The following is a 25,185-nucleotide window of genomic DNA, read 5'->3' as shown; positions in this document are numbered from 1 at the left end:
AAGCTTTTAAGGGATTGGTTAGAGGTGAACTTATAAGAGAGAATTCCTTATTTAACACTAGCTTAAAATTTTATGCCTTATTTAACACTGGTAAAAATTTCTTCCTTATCTAACACCAATTCTAAAAATTGTTCCCTTTCTAACACTTCCATCCATTTTGAGTACTAACGGTGTTAAATGACACGTGAGAAGACGATTTTACCCCTGGCGCAGATTATGACCAAAATTGTTCACATACTAAAAAGCAATAACTTTTTCTGTTGTTAAATGCAAGATTAGGCAGAACCTCCCCTGTAAACATGCAAAATTCCATATCTGGATTTAAATTATTTTGATATTTAGTTCAAAAATTGGGCACAACCTCCTCTGTAATTTGATGCATATCCGATCACACAATTCACATATACATATTTTGCAACATTAACAGAAATAAAGTAAAGCATTAATCTTGTTGTGATCACAGCCAAGCAAACTAACTCCTCCATTACAAACATTGCTAGACAATTTGATCATTACTAACAGATCATTAACTAGATGGTCAGTAGCTACTACTAACACTGCGTTCAAATGAGCCTCTGTATTGCTACTACTAACATTGCATTCCCAGGAGTGCCATTTAGCCACCTGAACAAGCCCATGTGGCTGCGCCCGGCCTGAAGCTATTGCCGATGCCAACCCGGGGACACCCTGACAGGAACTTCCAGCCACGCCGACGGCCGACCCAACAGTGCCCTGGCCAGTAGCTGCGCCCTGGCCTGATGCCGCTGCAGCCGAGGCACTGCCTTTGCCAGGCGCTGGTCGACCGCACCGCAGCCCGACGCTGGCCCGACCCCACCGCTGCCCCGCCGTCGTCATCGGTCAACGCTGGATCCATAGCTGCGCCAAGGCCTGAGCCGTCCGCAGTCGCGCCTTGCCCGTCGTCCGCGGCGCCATCTCCCTCCGCACTCCGCAGCACCGCCGCCGCCAGGCCTGGGAGGTTTGCTGCCGCCGCCGCCTCCTCTAGGGTTGGGGAGAAAGGGGAAGAGAAGAGCACTGTTTTTCTATTTTCTCATTCTTATGGACAAGGGCAATTTCGTCCAACTATAAAAAACTGGCATCAGTTAAAATCGATTTTAACAGTGTAGGCTAACGGAACTGACGGAAGTGTTAGAAAGGGAAAGAAATTTAAGGTTGGTGTTATATAAGGAAGAACTTTTTTTGCAGTGTTAAATAAGGAAACAACATTTAAAATAATGTTATATAGGGAATTTTCTCAACTTATAAGAGGCTTTCACATGCTCTTCTTCTCCCACCTTTGGTGTGTTTCTGCCCAGGCTCGTGAAATAACCCTGCAGGCGAAACAAAAACAAAGCCATTTCATCAGATATTCAGATCCCAGCCAAGTACATCACGCACCCACGACCAGGACCAGGCACGCACGGCAGAAGCGATGGGCGTCGTCTCGGCGGTGGCGGACGCGGTGGTCGTCCTCTTCTCCCTCACCATCACGGTGGCGGTCCCGCTCATCGACGCGCAGACCGTCCTCCCGCCCGACCTCTACCCGGCGCCGCTGCGGGACCTCAAGCGGTGGTACGCCGCCGAGTTCGACGACTACCTCATGGCCCACCCGCCGGCCTTCCTCCACGGCCTCTTCTGCCTCGAGCTCGCCTTCCTCTGGCCGCTCTCCGTCGCCACCATCTACGGCGTCCTCGCCCGCCGCCGATGGGCCGCCACCACCTCCCTCATGGCCGGCGTCACCACCCTCACCTCCATGGTAACCCCGTCTCTCTCGGCCTCCTCGCTAATATTTTTTTCCATGATTTACTGAGAGCATGTTGGTCTGAGATTAAATGTGCCGCCTATTCCTCGGATCTGTAAAATCAGAGGTCAACTCCACAGTAACTCAATTACTTCACGTCTCGGTAGAGAAATTTCTATAGATGGCAACGATGTGGATCTGCCTAATTTTTGTGTATGCTCTGATCCAATCCGATGCAGCGATTTACGAGTCATTTTGATCAGAAATAAATAGGCAACCAGTCTGGACTGAGAAGATTTAATTTCCACTTAGATTGGCCAGATAGGCCTTCTTACTTGGCAGTTGAATAGAGCACATCACTCTGGGGATTATCCTGATTTCATTCCTAATAGTGATCTCGCAACTGTTTCAGTCTGCGATACTTGGTGAGATGCTGGGCTCAGGAAAGGCAACGCCGAAGCTGCTTCAGCTGTATGTTCCATACGTCGTGTTCTCCGTCGTTGCCATTCTGCGCGGTCTCTGCTCATGCTCCGCGCCGCCCTCGCCTGCATCTTCTGCTCGGAAGAAGAGGGTCTAGATTTGATTTGCATTTCTGACATTTTATGGAGAAAGTATTCAATTTTGTTCAACGGTTGTACTGCCCAATCTATCATTCAACACCCAGTGGAATGTAAATGTCCATACTGCCAAAGTTATTGTTCACATTTTGAAGAAGATTGTACTGCATCTGTTCTATGATAGACCATGTTCAACGCAGCATTGGTTTGCCACATCTTTTGTTTATTTATTTATTTATTTTATTATAGCTACATATATATACCTGGCGGCTGGCTGTGGAATTTCAAGTAATATTTAGTTTGGCTATATCAGAAGATAAACAACGAGGACATACATCAACTCTTCATTAGCTGCTATATGGTAAGCAATGTATAAGCTGTTAGGTTTGCGAAGTGATTTATCTTGCAACCTAGTTTATGGAAGTAAGCATTTTGTTCCAAAACCAAGCAAATTTTTTTTAACTTGCACAAATAAAGCAATGTGAGAGAAAACAATAGAAAATTGTGACATACTCCGTGATAAACTTACAGCTCTAATGCAATGCATCAGGGTTTACAAGTCAGGAATTAATGCTTTTTACTTCTGATAAACTTTCTTAATGTGAACAACTTTAGATACCAATTCCTTAGTGAGGAATACAGGATACAGTACAAAGCCTCCCTAAGGAAGCAACAAGCACAGTTGCCTAAAAGAAGATGGTAGCAGGCACATTACACATAGGCACAACATGATACTACTGTACATCGATATCATCCAGATACAATCACTGCACATATACGTGCTATATACTGGGTACTATCATATTTATTCTCATATGGATGACATTAGCTATCAGAAAACTAGGCATACAGCCCAATCCGACTAAAATCTTTGCACAGCAGACAGTGGCAAGCAACCCAACTAGAATCCTCCCAGAAGTTGAACTAAACACGGCATTGACGAAAATAAGATCGACAATAAGATAATAGGGTGGCATCATCACCAAAGGCAGCAGTGATCTACTCGACTGACTGATCATGGCCGAAGCAGACATATATACATATATAACAACAGGCATTCTGGTAAGGATTCTCAGGGCTGCTCGGCAATAGAATGCGATGGATTATTGTCCGGAATTCGCGTCCTTTGAGTCGAGCTAGTCCAGCTTCTCAGCCAACAAGTTCATGTCATCTGGAACCACCAGGTTGCTGGCCTCCTCGCCGAGCCCCCCTTCATGCAGCAGGTCCTCCCAGAAATCATCATTTAGCTCTCCACTGGGCCTGCCTCTCAGTTGCTCCGAACGGCTGGAAGCGACACTCTGCTGCACCTCAGCTCCCTTTGTATCGACGGACGAGCTTTCAAGATCGGATATGACACCGTTCACGAGCGAGTCCACTGGCTCCTGCTGCTCAAACATTACCTGTGACCCTTGCTCCAGGGTAGAGCCAGTGCCCATGCTATCGACAGCTTCAGGTCCCTGGTCGATGCGGCGCCGTCTTTTATTTGAGATGGCATCTTCGAGCTCCTTCCGCATCTCACTCTGGGAGAGCAGATGGTGTATGAACATGGGGTTCTGCATGACTCGCGCCAAGAATGACATCATCTGCTGTTGCTTCTGCTCAGTTCCTTGCAGCCTCTTTTCCATGGCTTGCAGATCTGACCTTGTGTTCTGTTGCTCCTGCCTGAGCTTCACCACTTCAGCCATCAAGAGCTGCCTGTCTCTTTTCAAATGATCTATCTCCACATCATGTCCAAAGTTCCCCACCTCAAGGTAGGAGCCAAGAGATTGCTGATTCTGAGACCCATGTGTAGGTTTCCGGCGCTTAATATTTCTGAGAAGGTGCCTCTGCCCTCGCAAGAATCCCTCATTTGCAAATTCCCACCTGTCAGGATCCACCTTTCTGAAGCCCTGCCAAAGGTGATAACAACCATGTCGGAAATCGGATAATTAAATAAGGCAAAAAGAAGGTTTACCCAACAGAAAATTAACCATTCAGAAATTTAGATAAACAACAGTAACAAAAAGAGAGAGGGTGTGGAGAGGATGAGCATGTAAGAATATCTAATTTACCTCTTTATGACAAGTTTCAGTTCTCATGATACATTTTTCAGTTTGCTGATTTCAGTTCTTCACTTAATTTGTCAACTTTCCTCTTCATCTTCATCCTTTAATATTGTATGAACTGGAAGCTTACTCAAGGCAAGATATCAATTGGAAGATTTTACTCACTTGATACATTTTTCAGTTAGCTGATTTCAGTTCTTCACTTTATTTGTCAACTTTCCTCTTCATCTTCATCCTTTAATATTGTATGAACTGGAAGCTTACTCAAGGCAGAATGGAGTATCAATTGGAAGACTTTATTTGTCAACTTTCCTCTTCATCTTCATCCTTTAATATTGTATGAACTGGGAGCTTACTCAAGACAAAATGAAGTATCAATTGGAGGATTTTACTCAAGGCAAACAAATGAAGTATCGACTGGAAGATTTTACTGAAAAGATCAGGTGATAGCCTAACTAGAATTGGAAGATTTTACTCAAGGCAAACAAATGAAGTTTCGACTGGAAGATTTTACTGAAAAGATCAGGTGATAGCCTAACTAGAATGTGTGACACCTACTCGGAGCTAACATCATCATATGAAAGCATCCAGTTGGCGGCTGCGCACATGCTCTCAAAGATTTATAAGGTCAATACAACTACCACCCACGGATTAAATCATAGCTCAAATCTCGTAAAATCTGAAGGTTCTCCTGGAAATGCAACAATCATCCTGTAAAATCTGGTCTTCCAACATCCGCAAGTTTCTACGGTAAGAGAATAATGATAAAAGAATAGCCCTCAGTCCCACACTATCAGCAATGCTAACACAGACAGTAGTATAACAAACTTCCTCTTTTACTCTTTCTGCTCTTTTGGCCAAAATGTCAAGGCTTAAAATTTTGTCCATCTTCTCAAGTTCTGAACACACCCATCACCTTCTTTATCTTTCAATTTTACTATGTGCTTGTAAATTCCAAATTGCACTCAACTAATTCTGTAGGTTTGGGATTTGATTCAAGCACTTGCAACTTTGGTTAATTCAATGGTTTTTATGAACCACTACCTAAAAAGAAAAGCAGCACACGAACTACCAGCTGGCTTGAAGATTATCACATGCTCGTAAATTCCAAGTTGATATCAATTGACTCTGTAGGCTTGAAAATTTTACTCACAACTTACAATTTTGGTTGCCATAATTCGAGGATATTTTTTTTACTGAATCGTTGCATAAAACGAAAACATGACACGAACCACCAAGTATCGGCTACCATCCTACAGGTTATTTCTTCTTGGGCACTTAGGTGGACACCTATGTTATATCTTGCAGCATAACTTGAGTGAAGTTAAAACAGCATCGGTAAGGATGGATGTAAGTAGGGAATATTTGTCTATACGAGTACTTTGATGTTAATGGAAGCGAAAGTTTGAACTGCAGTGGACCTCCTTTTCACCCCCCCAAAGTCCCCAAGCCGCAGCAATGCCACTGTGACCTCCCAAACCTATACGGATGTCCTGTCAATCACCCCCTAATTAGCTTGATCTATTTATCTGTAGCTGTTCCCCTGCCACAGCTTGTGAACTACAGCCAACAACTGGCGGCATCGGAGTCGTCAGGACTGTGTGAACACGAGGCAAAACTGGATGAATCAAAATTTCAGTAATCCCAGGGTGAGCAAATACTCCAGTACTTTGAGTAATCCCATCAAGCTCCACTCATTCCTAACCCTTGCAATTGGCATCAACGAATCGATTTTGGGGCACAAAGGGCCAAGCAAAGCAGCGAGGAGAGGTCTGATACTTACATAGGTGTTGAGCTGTCGGACGAAGCTGGAGAAGTTGCCGTGCTTGAAGTACCTCGGCAGCAGCACGGTGGCGAAGAGGTGCGGGTCCCAGACGACGAAGCTGTTGTTGGTGGCGCTCCAGGAGACGACGGCGTCGGTGGCGGGGTCGTCCACCATGTCGTAGGTCTTGGCGAGGAACGGCGTGGGCCCGGCGTCGCCCAGCCCGTCCATCGGCCTCGGCGCGCCTCCGCCGCCGGCCCGCCCATCGCCCTCCACCTTCACCGGATTCATCATCATCCGGTGGCTCATGGCCGCGGCAGGACCCACCAACAGAGGGCCGCGCCTTCTGGCACCGGAGATGGGATGGGGTTTTTCGCCCGTGCAAGCCTTGATGTGGCGCAAGTGGGCACGGCTTGCGCGTGACAAAAGGGCGGGGGAATGGGCGCGCGACGAGGCACGCCTAGCACCAGCAGCGGCGGCAGCGCTGGAGGAGAGACTTGTAGCCGTAGCAGCGGCCGCCGCTTGGCTTGGCTTGGCTTGGCTTGGGGGGTGGAAGGTTCTGGAAGCGGTGCGCGTGGGAATATGCGACCCCGCGGAAGCGGTGGACATGTGTGGCGTGGGGATTATCCTCTCCGTCTCCGATCAGAGAGGACAGAGACGCGACGCGTGCGTCCACCGGGGAGGTAGATGGGCCGGGCCATGGTGGGCCAACATAGACCACGGATAAATGGGCCGGTCCGGGCCGGGCCTTGGTGGGCCAACATAGACCACAGATAACGGGCCGGAGCCGGTCTTGGCGAAAGTCAGTCGCGTGCGTTCCCATCCCACCCCACCAGCCTTCAAGGGTCAAGGCCAAGGCACGAACCGACGGGCCACTGACGCGTGGGTCCGGATCCACACGTCAGCGAGTGCGCCGTACGTCAGAGGAGCTGCGTCCCGACCTGACCCGGCAGTTCGGTCTTCTTCTACTCCCCGTCCGCCCCACGAGGAGACGATTACGAAGCGTGCCCAGCTCCATCTGCTTTCCTTTTCCTCCCCCTCCCCCTCCCCGTCTCCCTCCGACCCCCGGCCGAAACCCTAGCGAGCGAGAGGCGCGATGTTCGGCTACCGGAAGGCGCCGGACCTCGACCTCGAGGCGGGCGGCTCCGCGGCGCTCTACCCGGGGATGACGGAGGACGTGGAGCTGCGCTGGGCCTTCATCCGCAAGATCTACGTCATCCTCTCCGTGCAGCTCGCCATGACCGCCGCCGTCGCGGGCTTCGTCGTCAAGGTCCCCGCCGTCTCGGAGTTCTTCGTCTCCTCCAACGCCGGCCTCGGCCTCTACATCTTCCTCCTCGTCCTGCCCCTCATCGGTAATTATTACGTCGAGCCTACCCCGCCCAGACCCCCGCCCCTGCCTCTCTGAATTCGGGTTCGTGCGTTGACTCATGGAATTGCTTGCTTCGTTCGTGCTCCAGTGCTGTGCCCGCTGCGTTACTACCACCAGAAGCACCCCGTCAACCTCATCCTGCTCGGCATCTTCACCGTCTCCATCAGCTTCGCCGTCGGCATGACATGCGCCTTCACCAGCGGTAATAAATAACAACATCTGTAATAGATTGCCCCTCAGTCCACAATTCCTTCTGAATCATTGCTAATAGATTGCCCCTTTATGTGTGTTAATTGTCACGGATGGAACCCTTTACACTCTTGCACCGCTCACTAAAATCATTGTTCGTTATGCGTGTGCTACTTGATTTTTGTAATTGAACTTAGTTTGCATTCAAATCAGTTGTGTCAGGTTATGATTATGATTGAGCACTAATGCCACACGATGGTTTTGTTTGTTCCTTGCGTTAGCCTCTGATTTCTTGCTCATCTCCTTGAATGATTGCTAGATTCTGTGAATGGAGTTTTCATTTGGTCTTGTTTGAGTATCTGCAACAGCTATGCATGATATAATAGATTAGTAGTGAATGCAAACCAATTCTAACATTGAGAATCTGTCCTTTTGTCTTCCATACAAGCATTGGCTCATACTGATGGTGTTTTCATAAGTAGAACACTTTACTCATATAAATTTTGGATTCCTACTTAGGATGCAAAGCAGGAGTATGTGTATGCATGTGCCTCTTTGGTGCTACAGGAAACAATTGAATGCAGTGATTCGTTGATCCATCTGTTGATTACATGATCCTATTGTTTGAGTTTTCTCTGGGTCCACAGCTTTTACATATATAGGTTCCTGATGTATTACTATGCCAATCTTGTTTGTATACTATACTTAAGGTCGGTCAGCAAAGTTTTGCAAATGCAGTTCTAGTTGCTCCTTCCCATTATATTCTGATAATTCCAAATGTTAGTATGAGTCGATACTTCTTCAGTTTTCTTCTTGTTGCCTCGAAAGGTTGTCTTGTTTGTTTAGAAGTGGAACCCCTTGCCTTTTTTCTTCCAGTTCATACATTTATTCCTGTTGCAGTTTTAAGGGCGACTCTATTGACATTTTCAAAGAGCTAGAGAGTTCTCCTGTGTGTGTTTTCTTTCTTCATATTTCTTAATGTGCACGTCAATAGAATGCAGTGATTCGCTCGATCCATCTGTTGATTACATGATCCTATTTGTTTGTATTGGCAGCAAGTTTGAGTTTTCTCTGGGTCCACAGCTTTTACATATATATGTTCCTGATGTATTACTATGCACAATCTTGTTTGTGCTATACTTCAGGCTGTCCAGCAAAGTTTTGCAAATGTCGTTCTAGTTGCTCCCTCCCATTATGTTGTGATAATTCATAATTCCAAATGTTAGTAGAATCGATAGATAGTTCGTCAGTTTTCTTCCTGTTCCCTCGAAAGGTTGTCTTGTTTATTTAGTAGTGGAACCTCTTGCCTTTGTTCTTCCCATTCACACATTTATGATTTATCCCTGTTGCAGTTTTAGGGGCGGCTCTATTAACATTTTCAAAGTGCTAGAGAGTTCTCATGTGTGTATTTTCTGCCTTCATATTTTTGTAATGTGCATGTCAAAATAAATAAATCCTACCATCGGTATTTACTTCCATAATGCAACCACCTGAGGTCTATATTATCAGATGTACTCTAAATTTCCAGTGAGGTTCTAGAATCCGAATGACCTGTCCAGAGCTACACAATGCATCAATTCTTATCAGCAAATGCCATTCTAGTTCCTCCCATTTTGTTGTGATAATTCCAAGTCTCTTGTGACTGTGCTACCACTAGGGGCAAGGTTTTGAGGTGTCAGAAAATCTATAATGCACTTACCAATACAAAAGCATTTACCATATCACCACTTCTGTTGAGTCGATCCTTCTTCAGTTTTCTTGTTGTTCCCTTGTTGAGACTATAAAGGTTGTCTTGTTTGTTTAGTATCGAACCCTTTGTCCTTTTTCTCCCCTTCATAGATTTATTATCCCTGCTGCAGTTTTAATTTTTTGGAACCCAAGGCATGATTTGATTGACCTTTTGAAGAGCTAGAATGTCATCCAGTGTGTGTTTTTTGCCTTAATATTTCTTAATGTGCATGCCATAAAGTTCGTACCGTCGACTTCAACTTTTGATAATGCAACCACTTAAGGTCTATATATATGATGTACTCTAAATTTTCAGTGAAAAAAAATAGCACAACTTTATTGAGCGTTTTCTCCAGGGGTCTAGAATTGCTCTGAATGGCATGTTTCAGATCTACACAATGCATAGATTCTTATTTAGTTTAGGAATACTATGTTAACTTGTTTCTGTTGAACATTTCCGCTAAGCACTTGAGGCATCACTGCATGTTTGGATGTTGTAAGTTACCTCTTTTGGATTTGATGCTGAGACATGGTTGTTGACAATGAGGGCTTTGGCATTACTCTCTTCTTGTGATCTTTTAATTTGCTTTTGATCAACATCGCTAAAGTTTGGACTAGAAATAACAAATTGTTTCAGCTATCATGATGCATGTTCTTCTGTCTTCACTTCATTTATGTCATGAGTTGTCATACTCTCCGCAGGAGTTGTGCGCATCAACTCTATAGGGCAGGGCCTCTACTGTGAATTGATTATGGTATTGTTGTGTGCACAGGAAAAATCATCTTGGAAGCTGCAATTCTCACAGCAGTGGTGGTGATCAGCTTGACTGCCTACACTTTCTGGGCTGCAAAGAGAGGCCATGACTTCAACTTCCTGGGCCCCTTCCTGTTTGGAGCTCTTATGGTGCTGATGGTGTTCTCACTTATCCAGGTTGGGCAGCTGCACCTTATGTTCCCTTGTACAGTATATTTCTTCAGATGGATATTGCTAAACTAGTTTCGATCATGTTGGTTCATGCATCATATACTGAAAAATAACACTGGTGCTGGCAGATCTTTTTCCCACTGGGCAAGATCTCCACCATGATATATGGGGCCGTGGCGTCGATCATCTTCTGTGGCTACATCATCTTTGACACGGACAACATCATCAAGCGCCACACGTACGACGAGTACATCTGGGCTGCTGTGTCCCTCTACCTCGACATCATCAACCTGTTCCTGAATCTGATGCAAATTCTGCGGGCAGCCGATAGCTGAGCGCACCTGAGCCCTGCTCGCCTTGATTTAAGTCCACTAGCTTGTGCATATCAGAAAATTCATGAATGCCCGCGGATACCTGTAGGCATGTACAATCGTTATCAGTAAATTCTGCCGTCCTAGACTCCATGACATGTCTTGTTTCCTAGCTTCCTGGAGTATGCAATGTGTGATTGAACTAAGCTGCACGATGAAAATATATTCGCTGGTGCTTTGTGACTGCAAGACTCTTGAATTTAATTCCTTGCTACGGAATGTTTCATTCTAATTCCTCTGAATGTTGCATATTGGCATGAATGCAAAATCCTGGATGTTTTGATCTTGTGATGTGATAGATATCCTCTACTCGAGAGGGAAAGGAGAATCACACACCTCCATCACCCCCCTATTGTGATGGGTCTGACAGCCAGGTCTGGGTCCGGATTGGCGATGATAGCGGCATCAATGCCTTTTTTGAGGAGCAGGCAGGAGATCTGATTTCATTTAGAAAGGAAAAATCACTAAGTCGGTTGCTTTATAAGAAAAACTAGGCCGAAAACCCTTATAAACAAGTGAAAAAGAAGAACTGTGGAAGCCACCCCAAACGCTTTCCTTCCGACCGACCATAATTCAGTGGGAGGAAATACTCTTCGACAATGCCCTCCAAGGAACATCACCGGCAACGACCCCCGTGGAGAACAAGGCTTTCGCTCATTTCCGCCTCGCCACCTCTGACTCAGGGTAGGAGCCCCGCTCGAATTTCGTAGCGCGAACCGGACTGGAGGAAAAGGACCCCACGGTCACATCATCACCATGGTGTACTACTTGTGTTGACGCCGGCACCAGCACAAACCACTGCAACAGGGCTCCGGAAGCCACAACGTCGCACCACTCACCGCCATTGCTGCCCGCACGGCCCAGAGCAGCCAGCGCCACTGCTAGACAATCGCACCATGCCAACGGTCTGCACAAAACGGATCTGTGTTTCTCTATTGGAAGCATTGTTTTTTTTTTTTGAAGGGTATTGGAAGCATTGTTTTGGAGACATGGCTTGGAGGTTTTTTTTGCGTTCCTTTGGTGCCCGCCGCTATTCTGGGTTGTTCATCAAGGGTGCTATGTGGTCCCTGTCAGTCCTAGCTTGTGTATTCCGTTATTATCAGCAACGTGATGGAATTATTTGGATGGTGAAGAAAGAGGCACAGGGAAGCAGATTTTGAAGCGACCGCGCCCAGAATAGATGCCTCCAGCCATGACCTCCAAATGACTTGACGCCCATGGCTAGCGGAAGCTATTGAGACACCATTCCTTGGCCGGGACACGACCGTCGACCAACCTGCCCGTCCGTGCGTCCGTCCGTCGTCCTCTACCTGCTGGCAAGGAAAGGCAGGCGCCGATCCAAGGCCATGGGGAAGCACGATCACCACCACTACGACGTGGAGGCGTGCTACCCGTCGGGGCCCGACGGGTACATGATCGAGAGCCCGGAGCTGCGCTGGGCATTCATCCGCAAGGTGTACGTGATCGTCTCCATCCAGATGCTCGTCACCGTGGCCGTCGCCGCCGCCATGAACCTCACCGTCTGCGTCCGCAATTCCTCTCCCGCACCCTCGCCGCCCTCGTCGCCTTCATCCTCATCCTCATCTCCCCCCTCCTCGGTCGGCATCTCTGCTTCGCTTTTCATTCATGCCTAATTTCTCCATGCGTTGCTGATGGACGCAGTGGCTGCAAGCGCAGTGATGCTGCCCATGGTCTACTACCGGAAGAAGCACCCGGTGAACATGGTGTTCCTGGGCATCTTCACCGTGTGCGTCAGCCTGTCGGTGGGGCTGGGGTGCCTCACCAAGCGCGGGCCCATCATCTTCGAGGCGGCGGGCATGACGCTCGTCGTCGTCGTCTCCCTCACCGCCTACACCTTCTGGGCGGGCAGGCGCGGCCACGACTTCGAGTTCCTGGGGCCCTTCCTCTTCGCCGCCTGCGTCATCCTCATGCTCTACGCCATCGTCATCATCCTCTTCCCCATGGGCAAGACGGCCGTGCTCGTCTACGGCTGCATCGCCGCCCTCATCTTCTCCGCCTTCATCATCTACGACACCGACAACCTCATCAAGCGCTACACCTACGACGAGTACGTCGCCGCCTCCATCACCCTCTACCTCGACATCATCAACCTCTTCAGGGCCATCCTCATGGCCCTCGAGGCCGCCGACTGATCTTGATCGTAGCAAACCAGCCAGACCTAACATGACGATGCCTGCCTGGCGCATGTATGTATGCTAAACTAGATACCGTATGTAGATTACCATGTATGGAAAGTCATTACGTGCTCTCAACAAGATTAACAGAAATGTAGTATTGCCAATCTCCAATCAACATTTTTCATCGGGACAAACATGAAGCGATCATCAACAAGCCAGGGCAAGCATCATCAACACCAAACTCTCAAGGAAAAAGGGATATGGATATGAATTTTCTCAGCAAGGAACATCATTTCGTTTGTCAAACAAGCCCGCACGCAGAAATTGCAGCCTACAGGAGGCTAACTGGGCTCTTAAATACCTCATGTGTAAAATAGGGGCACAAAGTTGCCAGCATCAAGCACAACAGTTAACTGTTTACACCCACTGGAACACACCATCTTAGATGGGTCTGCTTAATGTTCTTCTATCTTCTTCAGGTCCTTCATATTTGTAGTGTCCACACTGGCAAAAGAACAACAAAAATAAAATCAAGTGTTCAGGAGATGAATCACAAGTAATGATGATTTTCATCAGATGTATACATGGGAAAAGAGAAATTCAGTCTGCAATATCTATTAAGTGATTTTTTAATCTATGATAAAGGAAATAAGAACTTAAACTTTGTTATTGCCTCGATGACTCTTGCACATTCAGTTCTGATTTGCTAAAATAATGACTCTTTCACCCTTCAGTTATCTTTCCAAAATACTCTGTTACTAAGAATATAATGGTTGGATTGTTGTGCAACTTTAGGAACTAAGGATGCTGATGGCACAACTAATCACAGATCACCCACAATCTGAGCAGTACAGCTAACAGAACCAAGTGCTAACAGAACTTACGTGGTTCCATAAAGCGCAATCTTCTGAATTTTTGTGATGTCAGCTCCGCTTTGATTGTCTTCGATAAACATAGTCAGGCTGGGATGACAAAAAAAGGGGTTATAAGAATCAGGTAACACTGCAAAATGCCTGTTACAAACGTGCTAGAGAGAGATGAACATACCTGCGAACATTCTGGAACTTCACATACTTCAGCGTCACAGGCTTACCCTGCAGAGAAGAATAGCCAAGGCTCATCAATTTGAGGTAATGCATAAGCCAAGACAGGATGAATAACTGATGATGCTACATGGGCATCAAGAAAAAGAGTATCAAAGCAGACTTAGATTTTTAGGATAAGAACGTACTTCCAGTAAATGGCTGGATGATAGGTCAACACTGTCACTTGGAGGAAAGTCATTGACATTGCTGCCAACCAATACAGAAACTTATGTCAGGCTTAAGGGAAAACCCAAAACGTTTTCAGAAGTCAGTATCAATGAGCTTCAAGTTAAACTAAAAGGAAGTATACCTGAAACCCATATGCTCTCTGTTGGAGAAGAGTTTAACTGTCTTTGGGCCTGTGTTCAAAGAAAATTGCATTAAGTATTTGAGGAAGCATCAACACCCAAGCGAAATACTGAAAGTGGTTTAAGAAAGGGCCTACTACTTACAAACTAAATACATAACTCCAAGGTAGAGAAAAAGAAGCATGAACACAAAAAGGTCGTAAGAGAGAAGCAGCATGCAGCTTAGCATGCGAAGTCATTCTTGCCAATATCAAGCAATATATTGATGTAAACCGTTGAAAGAGAAAAAACTCTTGAGCTTTCCAGCATTAAACAAAACTAAAATATGTAAATGATACATGAGTAATGTTTTCTATGTTATTTACCACTAGTGTAACAATAATTTCAAATACCAGCCATCAATTTACTTATGTCCAATGATGGAGAAGTGGCAAATCTGAGCGTCATAGGCCATTGGATCAAATCCTAGGTTGCATTGGATTATGCCGTGTTTTTCCCGAAAAGGAGGGAGCCCTATCCTCTGCATTGACTGATGCACACAGCCTATACTGTCAACAGCACCATAAGTAACCCCATCCATTTTATGTAGCATGAAAAACTAGACGATAGGTCAGATGGTCACCACATAGGTCCCACCAAATAACATTTGATCATAAATTAACAGAAATAACAGAGCTTGCACCCTCTACTAGCATTTGCAGACCTATAACAGACTAAATAGTCCACTAGTTCCAAAGGCGACAAGTGCTCCTTGACATCAGAAAAGAGTGTTCTAGCCCACTAGTGTATCAATAACTCCAGATATTAGCTGTGAATTGTCAATTTTATTTATATACAACACCCAAGAAGTGGCAAATCCAAGCGTACTAGGCCACTAGATCATGCCATGTTATTTTCCCAAAAAGGAAGGAGCCCCAGGCTCTGCATTGATTAATGCACACACCCATGTTGTACCTCTAGAATTTTCTATACTTGTTGTACCTCTAGAATTTTCTATACTGTCCGTAGCACCATAAATAATAATCTCTTCTATTAAGCATTAAACACTAGACGACAGGTCATAGCAAAGTTCAAAAAAGCGCGCAAGCGTCGGCCAAACATAGCGCTTTGGCCCTGCGCGCTCGGAAAAGAGCAAGGTGTGCATACGCGTAGCGCCTTTTCCATTTGGGCGCGCATACGGAGTGGCAAACTAGGCGCAAATAGGTCCCTAAATGCATAATTAACGCCCAGCACCTTTTTGAACTTTGGGCCAGACACACATAAGGTCCAAATAACTTGCTTATCATGCATTTACAAAAACTTGTGTTCAACCGTCTATTAGCATTCACAACAGACTAAATCGAGCCCCCTAGTTCGAACATAGACAAGTTCCTCCCTGAGCTCAGAAAAGAGGCTTAACTCTTAAGTAGTCAATGTATGCAGCAACCTAGCATTTTGAGTGACAAATCTCACCTTCTTCCTCAGGGCCTTTGAAGAGCGCGGAATGCAGCTTGATGACCTGCATGAAGGGGATGTAGATCAGCAGCTGCTCGTCGGAGTCGCTGGCGAGGTGCAGCCCCTCATCCTCCCTGTAACCCTGATAAAAACCAACAATCGTCAGAAACATAATCCCATCTAAACTAAAATCCGAAGAAGGGTTAACACAGCACACACACGCCCGTGACACGACGCTAATCTACGAAACCCTAGGGGGGAGTGCCCCCGGCGAAAATCGAACGGGCCGCCGCCAGATCGGCGCCGGGGATCGCGTCTGGCCGCGGGAGTAGACGCGGTACCTGCTTGAGGGCGTTGGCGATGGCATGGGCGGGGTCCTGGTTGAGGCACTCGACGCCGGTCCAGTCGATGAAGTCGACCAGATCCACCTGCCCGCGCGGCACCGACGCGGACGGGGCGGCCGCGGCGGCGGCGGCGGGCGCGGGGGCGGCTGCGGTCGGCGCGGGCGCGGTGGCCATGGATGGCTCCCGGAAGCTTCTGGAAGGTCGGAGCAGGGGCGGACGCGAGAGAGACGGCGGGCTCGCGCTCGAGCGACTTGGACCTCGACTCGTCTCGTCTCGTGCGATGACGACTTGCGTTGCGTGCGAGCGAGCTGCGGCCGGGGTAGCACCCGATGCCTTTTCTTTTCCTCTCGGTCGCGCAGTCGGGCCCGTTCGAGCTGAAGCCCATCGGGCCGGCGGAAATCAGAGCCCACGCGGCTAGCACAACTGCTGGTGCGTGAGGGGAGCGGAGGCTGGTGGTTTCGTTTAGTCCCACATCGCGCGGCGAGGGAGGGCGAGGGGCTCGGCGAGGCTATAACAAGGAGGGGCTGGCGCGGCTTGTAACTCATACCTTTCTCGGCCTTTTGGCTAAGATCAAGTGTAGTATCTGTTCTTATCAGTTTAATATCTGATATGTGGGTCATGTGTCCATAATGATATTAAATTTATTTTTTGTGGGGAAGGGCCCATCACAGTGGCTTGCCACTGGGGCTTGCCACTGGGGCCCTTGCGTGTCGCCCAGGCGTTGCACTGCTGCCTGAGCCCGGCGCACCCCAACTAAATCGAATCCAAAAGTTTGTTTGAAATGAGTGTACTCTGTATCGCTGTGCTCCTACAGCTTTGGAATAAGGCCAAAGGTCAGGTTTAGACTCTCCCTCACTTCTTTCTTCTGCCCCGCGCCATGGCTGTAAAATAGCCAGCAGCTGGAGCAGATCCAACGATATTTCCTTCCACAAGAGTGAATGTGCTTGAAGTTCTTTGTCTAGCAGTGGATACGGTGTTAATTAAAATAGGATTCCCCTACAGTCAAGATACCAAGAGTATCTATGCTTTTGAGACGTAATGAATTTCCGTGCAAGTAGCTTGAGCAACTTCAAAATAAAGATCATGCCCTCGCACGTCCAAGTTGGTCGCAGCGTGGTTTGAAGGCTTGAGTGTGATAATTCCTCCATATATCATCCGTTCTTAAACTCACCACTAAACCCATGCATACATACTCATCAACAACAAGAAATTAATCTTGCTCTTCTAACTTATCATCTTTCTATTTTTGTGTATCATTCAATGGACAACACTAGTATTTTTTTCATATGTAAACACTAGTGCATGAACTGGAGTACTTGAAGTTGGATACAAGGTGCTAAAAAGCAGCTTGTCCATGTAGAAGTGAAGATACAAATATATAATAGTAGCAACGTGCCTGTGCGTCGCAACGGATCCGGAATAGAATAGTACTTGTTCACAAACTTGAAAGAAAACACTCTTGTTTTTATATACATATACCACTAAAAATATATTTGGTTTCACTCAAAATATATTTCTCAAGTTGTTTTGATGAGGCGAGGGAGGGATGTGATTGCTTTCAAGATAATAAGGGTTTTTTTTGTAAATTGGAGCAGAGAAGTGGCCTATTGTTGCAAGAATGCCACAACTTACCTCACAACCATTAGATGTAGATCTAATGATCGGAAATGACGGATGCTAGACACACCGTCATCACCAACTAAGTCTTTATAGGAGTAGAGATATGGGTTGGGGTTGCTTAGTTATTACCGTATGCGGGTTGATGAACCAAGAGGTACTCCCTCCGTCCTTGAAAGAGTGTACTTCTAACTTTGTTGGAAAGTTAATTTTTTTATGTTTGACCGTATTTATATAATAATACACCAACATTTATGCTCTCAAATTAGTAACATTATATTCATGATAAAATATATTTTCATCGTATACCTATTTGGTTTCATAAACATTGATATATTTTTGCACAAACTCGATGAAACTTTTAGATAATTTGATCCTCCAACAAAGTTGGAAGTATACTCTTTCAATCACAGAGGGAGTAGTTGGTTAGTGAGCCCCACAACGGTCTCATCTTCAGAGACTAAGAGTGGGTGCAAGAAAAGCCTCAGAACTTTATAAGAAGATAGAACACGAGCGCATGCACATACATGTGGTACTGCATTCATATGCCGGCGTTCCTTAGAAAGTGGGAATTGTTTTTAGGAAAATTCACAAGAACACCCATGAGGTGGTAATTAGAAGGAACATGTCTAGTATTTGGGCTCAATTCCACATCACAACGAAAGCCATGCAATACTCTCTCCTCGAAGTGTTAGGCACACTATTATACGTGCAGTCAAGATTTAAAAACCTTGAACACTAACCTGAGAACAAAACATATATATGAATTGAAGTCATAAGAAAAACTGTCATTAATCTTTGGAGTAATTCATGTTCGCAAGGAAGTGGCTTAGTTAGGTCATTAACTGTATCATATTGCACAATATTTCTCCGCTACAAGAAACATATTCCATTAATTTTGATGAATGACTCAAATTAATCATCGGATACCACACACATGGAAAAAAGTAACTGTTAGCGTAAGGCGGTGGAATGCATGCAGAGTCGCATTCTTTTGAGAGCGGCTAGATAGAATCAAGTCTCCATGTGCAAACACAGAAAAGTGCAATGTGGACCGTCAGATCTTTGATGGATGTTACATGTCTTGTGAGATGGATATAGTAGAAGGATTTGTTTTTTATGTAAGTGTTAGTCAGAGGGTTATCATGAAATGTACATCAAGGTCCACCAAAACAGAATCTCTGACATCGATTATAAAACAGACGACACACATTGCTTTTTTCTATTTTTGCACATGAAAAGTTGATTCTATCCTAGTCACCTCCGTTCTTCTTTACACCCGTGAGAATAGTGTTGGTGTGTAACACTGCTCTTGTCGTGTGTTGATGGCCTGGGCGCGGCGTTTTCTCGCGGCATTGCTTTTCACTATCACGACAGAAATATTGACTGCATGTAGGACTCACTCGATTATGCATTCATAATATGTCCATTTTGCATCATGCTTTTTATATAGATATTTATTGTATTATGGGCTGTTGCTACACATTATGTCATAATATTTATGCCTATTCTCTCTTATATTACAAGGTTTACATAAAGAGGGAGAATGCCGACAGCTGGGATTCTGGGCTAGAAAAGGAGCAAATATTAGAGACCTATTCTGCACACCTTCAAAAGTTCTAAAACTTCACGGAAGTTATTTCCAGAATATATAAAAAATACTGAGCGCAAGAAGTACCAGAGGGGGGCCACTCACCAGCCACGAGGGTGGGGGGCGCGCCCTACCCCCCTGCCTCGTGGCCCCCTGGTGGCCCTCCGATGCCCATATTCTGCTATATGGAGTCTTTCGTTGAGGAAAAAAAATCATAAGCAAGCTTTCGGGACGAGACTCCGCTGCCACGAGGCGGAACCTTGGCGGAACCAATCTAGGGCTCTGGCGGAGCTGTTCTGCCGGGGACACTTCCCTCCGGGAGGGGGAAATCATCGCCATCGTCATCACCAACGCTCCTCTCATCGGGAGGGGTCCAATCTCCATCAACATCTTCACCAGCACCATCTCCTCTCAAACCCTAGTTCATCTCTTGTACCCAATTCTTGTCTCTAGGTCTGGGATTGGTACCTGTAGATTGCTAGTAGTGTTGATTACTCCTAGTAGTTGATGCTAGTCGGTTTATTGGTGGAAGATCATATGTTCAGATCCTATATGCATATTAATACCCCTAAAATTATGAACATGAATATGCTTTGTGAGTAGTTACGTTTGTTCCTGAGGACATGGGAGAAGTCTTGCTATTAGTAGTCATGTGAATTTGGTATTCGTTTGATATTTTGATAAGATGTATGTTGTCTCTCCTCTAGTGGTGTTATGTGAACGTCGACTACATGACACTTCACCATTATTTGGGCCTAGAGGAAGGCATTGTGAAGTAATAAGTAGATGATGGGTTGCTAGAGTGACAGAAGCTTAAACCCTAGTTTATGCGTTGCTTCGTAAGGGGCTGATTTGGATCCATATGTTTCATGCTATGGTTAGGTTTACCTTAATACTTCTTTTGTAGTTGCGGATGCTTGCAATAGGAGTTAATCATAAGTGGGATGCTTGTCCAAGTAAGGACAGCACCCAGCACCGGTCCACCCACATATCAAATTATCAAAGTACCGAACGCGAATCATTTGAACGTGATGAAAACTAGCTTGACGGTAATTCCCATGTGTCCTCGGGAGCACTTTCTTCTATATAAGAGTTTGTCCAGGCTGTCCTTTGCTACAAAAAGGATTGGGCCACCTTTCTGCACTTTATTTACTTTTGTTACTTGTTGCTCGTTACAAATTATCTTATCACAAAACTATCTATTATCTTTAATTTCAGTGCTTGCAGAGAATACCTTGCTGAAAACCGCTTATCATTTCCTTCTGCTCCTCGTTGGGTTCGACACTCTTACTTATCAAAAGGACTACGATAGATCCCCTATACTTGTGGGTCATCAAGACTCTTTTCTGGCGCCGTTGCCGGGGAGTGAAGCGCCTTTGATAGGTGGAATTTGGTAAGGAAAAATTTATATAGTGTGCTGAAATTTACTGTCACTTGTTACTATGGAAAGTAATCCTCTGAGGGGCTTGTTCGGGGTATCTTCATCCCGACCAGTAGAGCAAAGAGTTGCTCCTCAACCTACTGAACCTACTGAAAATGAAAATGTCTGCTTTGAAATTCCTTCGGGTATGATAGAAAAACTGCTAGCTAATCCTTTTGCAGGAGATGGAACATTACATCCTGATGAGCACCTAATATATGTGGATGAAGTTTGTGGATTATTTAAGCTTGCAGGTATGCCCGATGATGTTATCAAGAATAAGGTCTTCCCTTTATCTTTGAAGGGAGATGCATTTACATGGTATAGGCTATGTGATGATATGGGATCATGGAACTACAAACGATTGAAATTGGAATTTCATCAGAAGTTTTATCCTATGCATCTTGTTCATCGTGATATATATAATTTTTGTCCTCGCAAAGAAGAAAGCATCGCTCAAGCTTGGGGGAGGCTTAAATCAATGTTATATTCATGCCCCAATCATGAGCTCTCAAGAGAAATGATTATTCAAAATTTTTATGCTCGGCTTTCTGACAACAATCGCACCATGCTCGATACTTCTTGTGCTGGCTCTTTTATGATGAAGACTATTGAATTCAAATGGGATTTATTGGAAAGAATTAAATGAAACTCTAAATATTGGGATCTCGACGAAGGTAAGGAGTCAGGTATGACACCTAAGTTTGATTGTGTTAAATCTTTTATGGATACCGATGTTTTCCGTAAATTTAGCACTAAATATGGACTTGACTCTGAGATAGTAGCTTCTTTCTATGAATCTTTTGCTACTCATGTTGATCTCCCTAAGGAGAAGTGGTTTAAATATTATCCTCCCATAGCAGTAAAAGTAGCTGCACCTATTAAAGTTGAAGAAAAGACTATCACTTATAATGATCCTATTATTCCTACTGCTTATGTTGAGAAACCACCTTTTCCTGTTAGGATAAAAGATCATGCTAAAGCTTCAACTGTGGTTCGTAAAAGCAATATTAGAACCTATACACCTCCTGAGCAAGTTAAAGTTGAACCTAATATTGCTATTGTTAACGATCTCTTTGTCACACCCTCGATGCGACTATAGCTCCCACGTGTCGAGGCACGACTTAGAGACATAATCGCATTGAAGGCATATGTCGCAAGTTAGGTAATCTTCACAACATCCCATGTAAATATAATAATAAAAGGGGAGATAACATAGTTGGCTTACACTCGCCACGTCAATTAAGTACATAAATAACATTACATCATCCAAACACTCATGGCCCGACTACGGCGCCAAAATAAAAGAGAACCCAACATGCGACACGGTCCCAATCACCCCCAACTGGGCACCACTACTGATCATCGGGAAAGGAAACGTAGTATCATTGAGAGTCTTCATCGAACTCCCACTTGAGCTCATACGCGTCTCCTGGAGCGGAATCATCGGGCCCTGCATCTGGTGTAATAGTAATCTGTGAGCCACAGGGACTCAGCAATCTCGCACCCTCACGATCAAGACTATTTAAGCTTATAGGTATGGCAAGGTAAAATATGAGTGGATCTGCAGCAAGCGACTAGCAAGTATGGTGGCTAACTTATTCGCAAAGGAGAGCGAGAAGAGGAGGCAAAGCGCGGGCGAGAAACTAGAGAGCAACCTGCGCAAACATTACTCCAACACCGTGTCCACTTCCCGGACCCCGTCGAGAAGAGGCCATCACGGTAACACACTCAGTTGATTCATTTTAATTAATTAAGGTTCAAGTCATCTACAACCGGACATTAATAAATTCCCATCTGCCCATAACCGCGGGCACGGCTTTCGAAAGTTCAAACCCTTCAGTGGAGTCCCAACTTAGCCCATGACAAGCTCTCACGGTCAACGAAGGAATAGACCTCCTCCCAAGACGTTCCGATCAGACTTGTTATCTCGGTAATTCAAGACACTTCGACAGGTTAAAACAAGGCCAACAACACCGCCCGAATGTGCCGACAAATCCCGATAGGAGCTGCACATATCTCTTTCTCAGGGCACACTCAGATGAGCCAGACGTCGGGTAGGCCAGCCCAGAGTTGCCCCTGGTAGCCCCGGACATCGCTCAGTTGGACCAACACTCAGAGGAGCACTGGCCCGGGGGGGGGGGGGTTAAAAAAAGATGACCCTTGAGTCTGAAGAACCCAAGGGAAAGAAAAGTCTAGGTGGAGAATGGTAAAACCAATGTTGGGTATTGCTGGAAAAGCTTTAATCAAGGCGAACTATCAAGGGGTTCCCATTATAACCCAACCGCGTAAGGAACGCAAAAATTCGGGAACATAACACCGATATGACGGAAACTAGGGCGGCAAGAGTGGAACAAAACACTAGGCGAGAGGCCGAGCCTTCCACCCTTTACCAAGTATATAGATGCATTAAGATAACATAGCAATATAATGATATCCCAACAAGTAAATAAAAGATGTTCCAACAAGGAACGGCCTCCAATCTTCACCTGCAACTAGCAACGCTATAAGAGGGGCTGAGCAAAGCGGTAACATAGCCAATCAATGGTTTGCTAGGACAATGGTGGGTTAGAGGTTTGACATGGCAATTTAGGAGGCTTTCAAGCAAGTGGTAGGCATCGTAGCAATGGCATAGCAAAAGAGCGAGCAAACCAGCATAGCAAAGATAGTAGTGATTTCGAGGGTATGATCATCTTGCCTGCACAGTTGTCAGAGTTGACTGGATCCTCAAAAGCAATCTCAACGGGCTCCTCGTTAGCGAACTCGTCTCCCGGCTCTACCCAAATAAGACAAACAAGCAACAAGGATACAATCAACCACGTGCAATCTCAATCAACACGATGCAAAGAGGATATGCTATGCGGGATGCGATGCGGGATGCAAAATGCAAGATATGATATGAAATGCATGAACCTGGATTCAACTTGGTATTCCAAGTGTGCCACTGGAAAGATGAGATGAAATTGCTTGAAAACGATATAAAGAACGCCGGAATCGGAGTTACGGTTTGGAAATGGCAAGCGATTCAAAAATGACACCGGTCTGCGATTTACAGCAAGTAGGCATCTAAATGCAATGAGATGAGCATGCTACAACACCCAAACATGACATCAAAATACATGGCATGGATTGACACAAGATGCTTAACAAAAGTCTAGTACTAAGCTACGGCCAATTCATCCATTAACAGGTTCAAACAAGTATGGAAAAAACGCAAATGGTAAAACAGATCTCAGACTTAGTGAAATTAACACTTGTCTGGAATTTCAGATCATATAGCCCTCTTCGGAGCAACAAAACAACATGCTACAGGAACTGAACATGACAAAGAAAGACATGACATGGAGCTACTCAACAAGCTTAACAAAAGTCCCTTAGTGACCTTGAGCCAAAAGGGATCACAAAATATACTAACAAGCACACGAACATAGCAAAAACATAATCAGTTTTCAGACTTAGTGAAAACTGGGACATGCTGAAACATAACTCACGAAGGCATGTTTACGAGCTCGATGCACTCACTACGGTATAAGTCATGGCAAGAAAAGTATATATCCCTAAAGAAGGAACAAAATACAAGTTAGACATGGCAAGAACAATGGCATAACATGCACGGGTCAACTACAATACCATCGGCAAAATCGCAAACAAGTTGACGATCTGCCCAGATTCACAACGAAGCGAAAGTAGAGCTTGATTGACTCAAGCTAGGGTGCTCCATAATTGCAAACAAAGACATGGATGGATAGAGCACTACAAGGTTAACAAAACTCCCTTACTGATCATCCTCGAAAGAGGCACAGATCAATGGGAAACAACACGAACATATGGCATCGTGAGATAAACAATCCCAGGACTTAGTGAAATTACTAAGTCCCTGAAAACAGAATTAGCAAGTGCACCACTTTGCAAGCTTGCACAAGTCACCACACACATCCTAAAAATACATGGGCTGCACCTCTGGATATATGACAAAACCCTTAACAAAACATATGAAGAAGTCACGGGCATAGCATGCACACATTAATCATGGCAAAAATGACAAAAGTGCTAAACGGAGTAACAGATCTGACAATTAACTCAAGTAGCCCTCTTCTAACAGCATTTCGGGCATCAAGATGAGCTCAAATGAAAATGATGCAATGGAATGAAATGATTTACTCTCTGAGGTGAACATTTTGATATGCTATATGCCCAAATCGGAGCTACGGATGCAAAGTTACTGGGCCCCGAACAGAGGCACTTGGATCTGCAGATTTCAGGACTTAGGAAAAAAATGACCTAGATCTAGGGTTACTGTAGCTGCGAACCGGATCGGATCTCGCGCACTGTTCACCGGCGGATCCGGCGCTCGTCGGCGGGCTGGCGTGGAGGAGGCGGCCGGGGTGGTCGCCGGCGGCGGGCGGCGGGCGGCGCGGCCGGGAGGCGGCGGAGGGCGGCGCGGCCGGCTCGGCCTGGGGCGGCGCGGCGGAGGGGCGGCGCCGGGCTGGAGGAGGGAGGCGGCGCGGGGCGCGGCCCGGGAGGCGGCGCGGGAGGGCCGGCCTCGAGCCCCTGCGGGCCGCGG

General features: G+C 45.7%; 4 protein-coding genes and 2 pseudogenes across 4 annotated transcripts; 4 read left to right on the top strand and 2 right to left on the bottom strand.

Annotated features, from left to right (window-relative positions):
* Positions 1 to 1,294: 1,294 nt before the first annotated feature.
* LOC119303524 (sigma intracellular receptor 2-like) lies at positions 1,295 to 2,508 on the top strand. The gene is made up of 2 exons (XM_037580657.1): positions 1,295 to 1,753; positions 2,151 to 2,508. Exons 1-2 carry the CDS (start codon positions 1,430 to 1,432, stop codon positions 2,313 to 2,315), a joined length of 489 nt encoding a protein of 162 aa, XP_037436554.1. The 5' UTR covers positions 1,295 to 1,429; the 3' UTR covers positions 2,316 to 2,508.
* Positions 2,509 to 2,879: 371 nt separating this feature from the next.
* On the bottom strand, positions 2,880 to 6,682 carry LOC119303521 (heat stress transcription factor A-2e-like). Its single transcript, XM_037580655.1, has 2 exons — positions 6,124 to 6,682; positions 2,880 to 4,184 (listed from the first exon to the last, which is right to left on the bottom strand). Exons 1-2 carry the CDS (start codon positions 6,409 to 6,411, stop codon positions 3,432 to 3,434), a joined length of 1,041 nt encoding a protein of 346 aa, XP_037436552.1. The 5' UTR covers positions 6,412 to 6,682; the 3' UTR covers positions 2,880 to 3,431.
* Positions 6,683 to 7,089: 407 nt separating this feature from the next.
* On the top strand, positions 7,090 to 10,888 carry LOC119303523 (protein LIFEGUARD 2-like). Its single transcript, XM_037580656.1, has 4 exons — positions 7,090 to 7,454; positions 7,560 to 7,673; positions 10,162 to 10,319; positions 10,442 to 10,888. The coding sequence occupies exons 1-4, from the start codon at positions 7,199 to 7,201 to the stop codon at positions 10,646 to 10,648; spliced, it is 735 nt and encodes a 244-aa protein (XP_037436553.1). The 5' UTR covers positions 7,090 to 7,198; the 3' UTR covers positions 10,649 to 10,888.
* A 1,053-nt stretch (positions 10,889 to 11,941) lies between these two features.
* On the top strand, positions 11,942 to 12,888 carry LOC119303519 (annotated as a pseudogene).
* Positions 12,889 to 13,066: 178 nt separating this feature from the next.
* On the bottom strand, positions 13,067 to 16,292 carry LOC119303520 (PITH domain-containing protein At3g04780-like). Its single transcript, XM_037580654.1, has 7 exons — positions 15,991 to 16,292; positions 15,668 to 15,791; positions 14,218 to 14,266; positions 14,054 to 14,114; positions 13,870 to 13,916; positions 13,707 to 13,784; positions 13,067 to 13,326 (listed from the first exon to the last, which is right to left on the bottom strand). The coding sequence occupies exons 1-7, from the start codon at positions 16,165 to 16,167 to the stop codon at positions 13,278 to 13,280; spliced, it is 585 nt and encodes a 194-aa protein (XP_037436551.1). The 5' UTR covers positions 16,168 to 16,292; the 3' UTR covers positions 13,067 to 13,277.
* A 244-nt stretch (positions 16,293 to 16,536) lies between these two features.
* On the top strand, positions 16,537 to 16,746 carry LOC119304449 (annotated as a pseudogene).
* The last annotated feature ends 8,439 nt before the right edge of the window (positions 16,747 to 25,185 follow it).

Source organism: Triticum dicoccoides, chromosome 5A (assembly GCF_002162155.2).
Source record: "Triticum dicoccoides isolate Atlit2015 ecotype Zavitan chromosome 5A, WEW_v2.0, whole genome shotgun sequence".
NCBI lineage: Eukaryota > Viridiplantae > Streptophyta > Magnoliopsida > Poales > Poaceae > Triticum > Triticum dicoccoides.
This window is presented reverse-complemented; position numbering and strand designations above follow the sequence as displayed.

Coding starts and splice junctions, on each gene's coding strand:
- LOC119303524 (XM_037580657.1), top strand. CDS start 1,430: ATGGGCGTCGTCTCGGCGGTGGCGGACGCGGTGGTCGTCCTCTTCTCC. Junction 1,754..2,150: donor TCACCACCCTCACCTCCATG/GTAACCCCGTCT, acceptor CAACTGTTTCAG/TCTGCGATACTTGGTGAGAT.
- LOC119303521 (XM_037580655.1), bottom strand. CDS start 6,411: ATGAGCCACCGGATGATGATGAATCCGGTGAAGGTGGAGGGCGATGGG. Junction 4,185..6,123: donor TCCGACAGCTCAACACCTAT/GTAAGTATCAGA, acceptor CACCTTTGGCAG/GGCTTCAGAAAGGTGGATCC.
- LOC119303523 (XM_037580656.1), top strand. CDS start 7,199: ATGTTCGGCTACCGGAAGGCGCCGGACCTCGACCTCGAGGCGGGCGGC. Junction 7,455..7,559: donor CCTCGTCCTGCCCCTCATCG/GTAATTATTACG, acceptor TTCGTGCTCCAG/TGCTGTGCCCGCTGCGTTAC. Junction 10,320..10,441: donor TGGTGTTCTCACTTATCCAG/GTTGGGCAGCTG, acceptor TGGTGCTGGCAG/ATCTTTTTCCCACTGGGCAA.
- LOC119303520 (XM_037580654.1), bottom strand. CDS start 16,167: ATGGCCACCGCGCCCGCGCCGACCGCAGCCGCCCCCGCGCCCGCCGCC. Junction 13,785..13,869: donor AAGTTCCAGAATGTTCGCAG/GTATGTTCATCT, acceptor TTGTCATCCCAG/CCTGACTATGTTTATCGAAG. Junction 13,327..13,706: donor ATTGCGCTTTATGGAACCAC/GTAAGTTCTGTT, acceptor TTCTTTTGCCAG/TGTGGACACTACAAATATGA.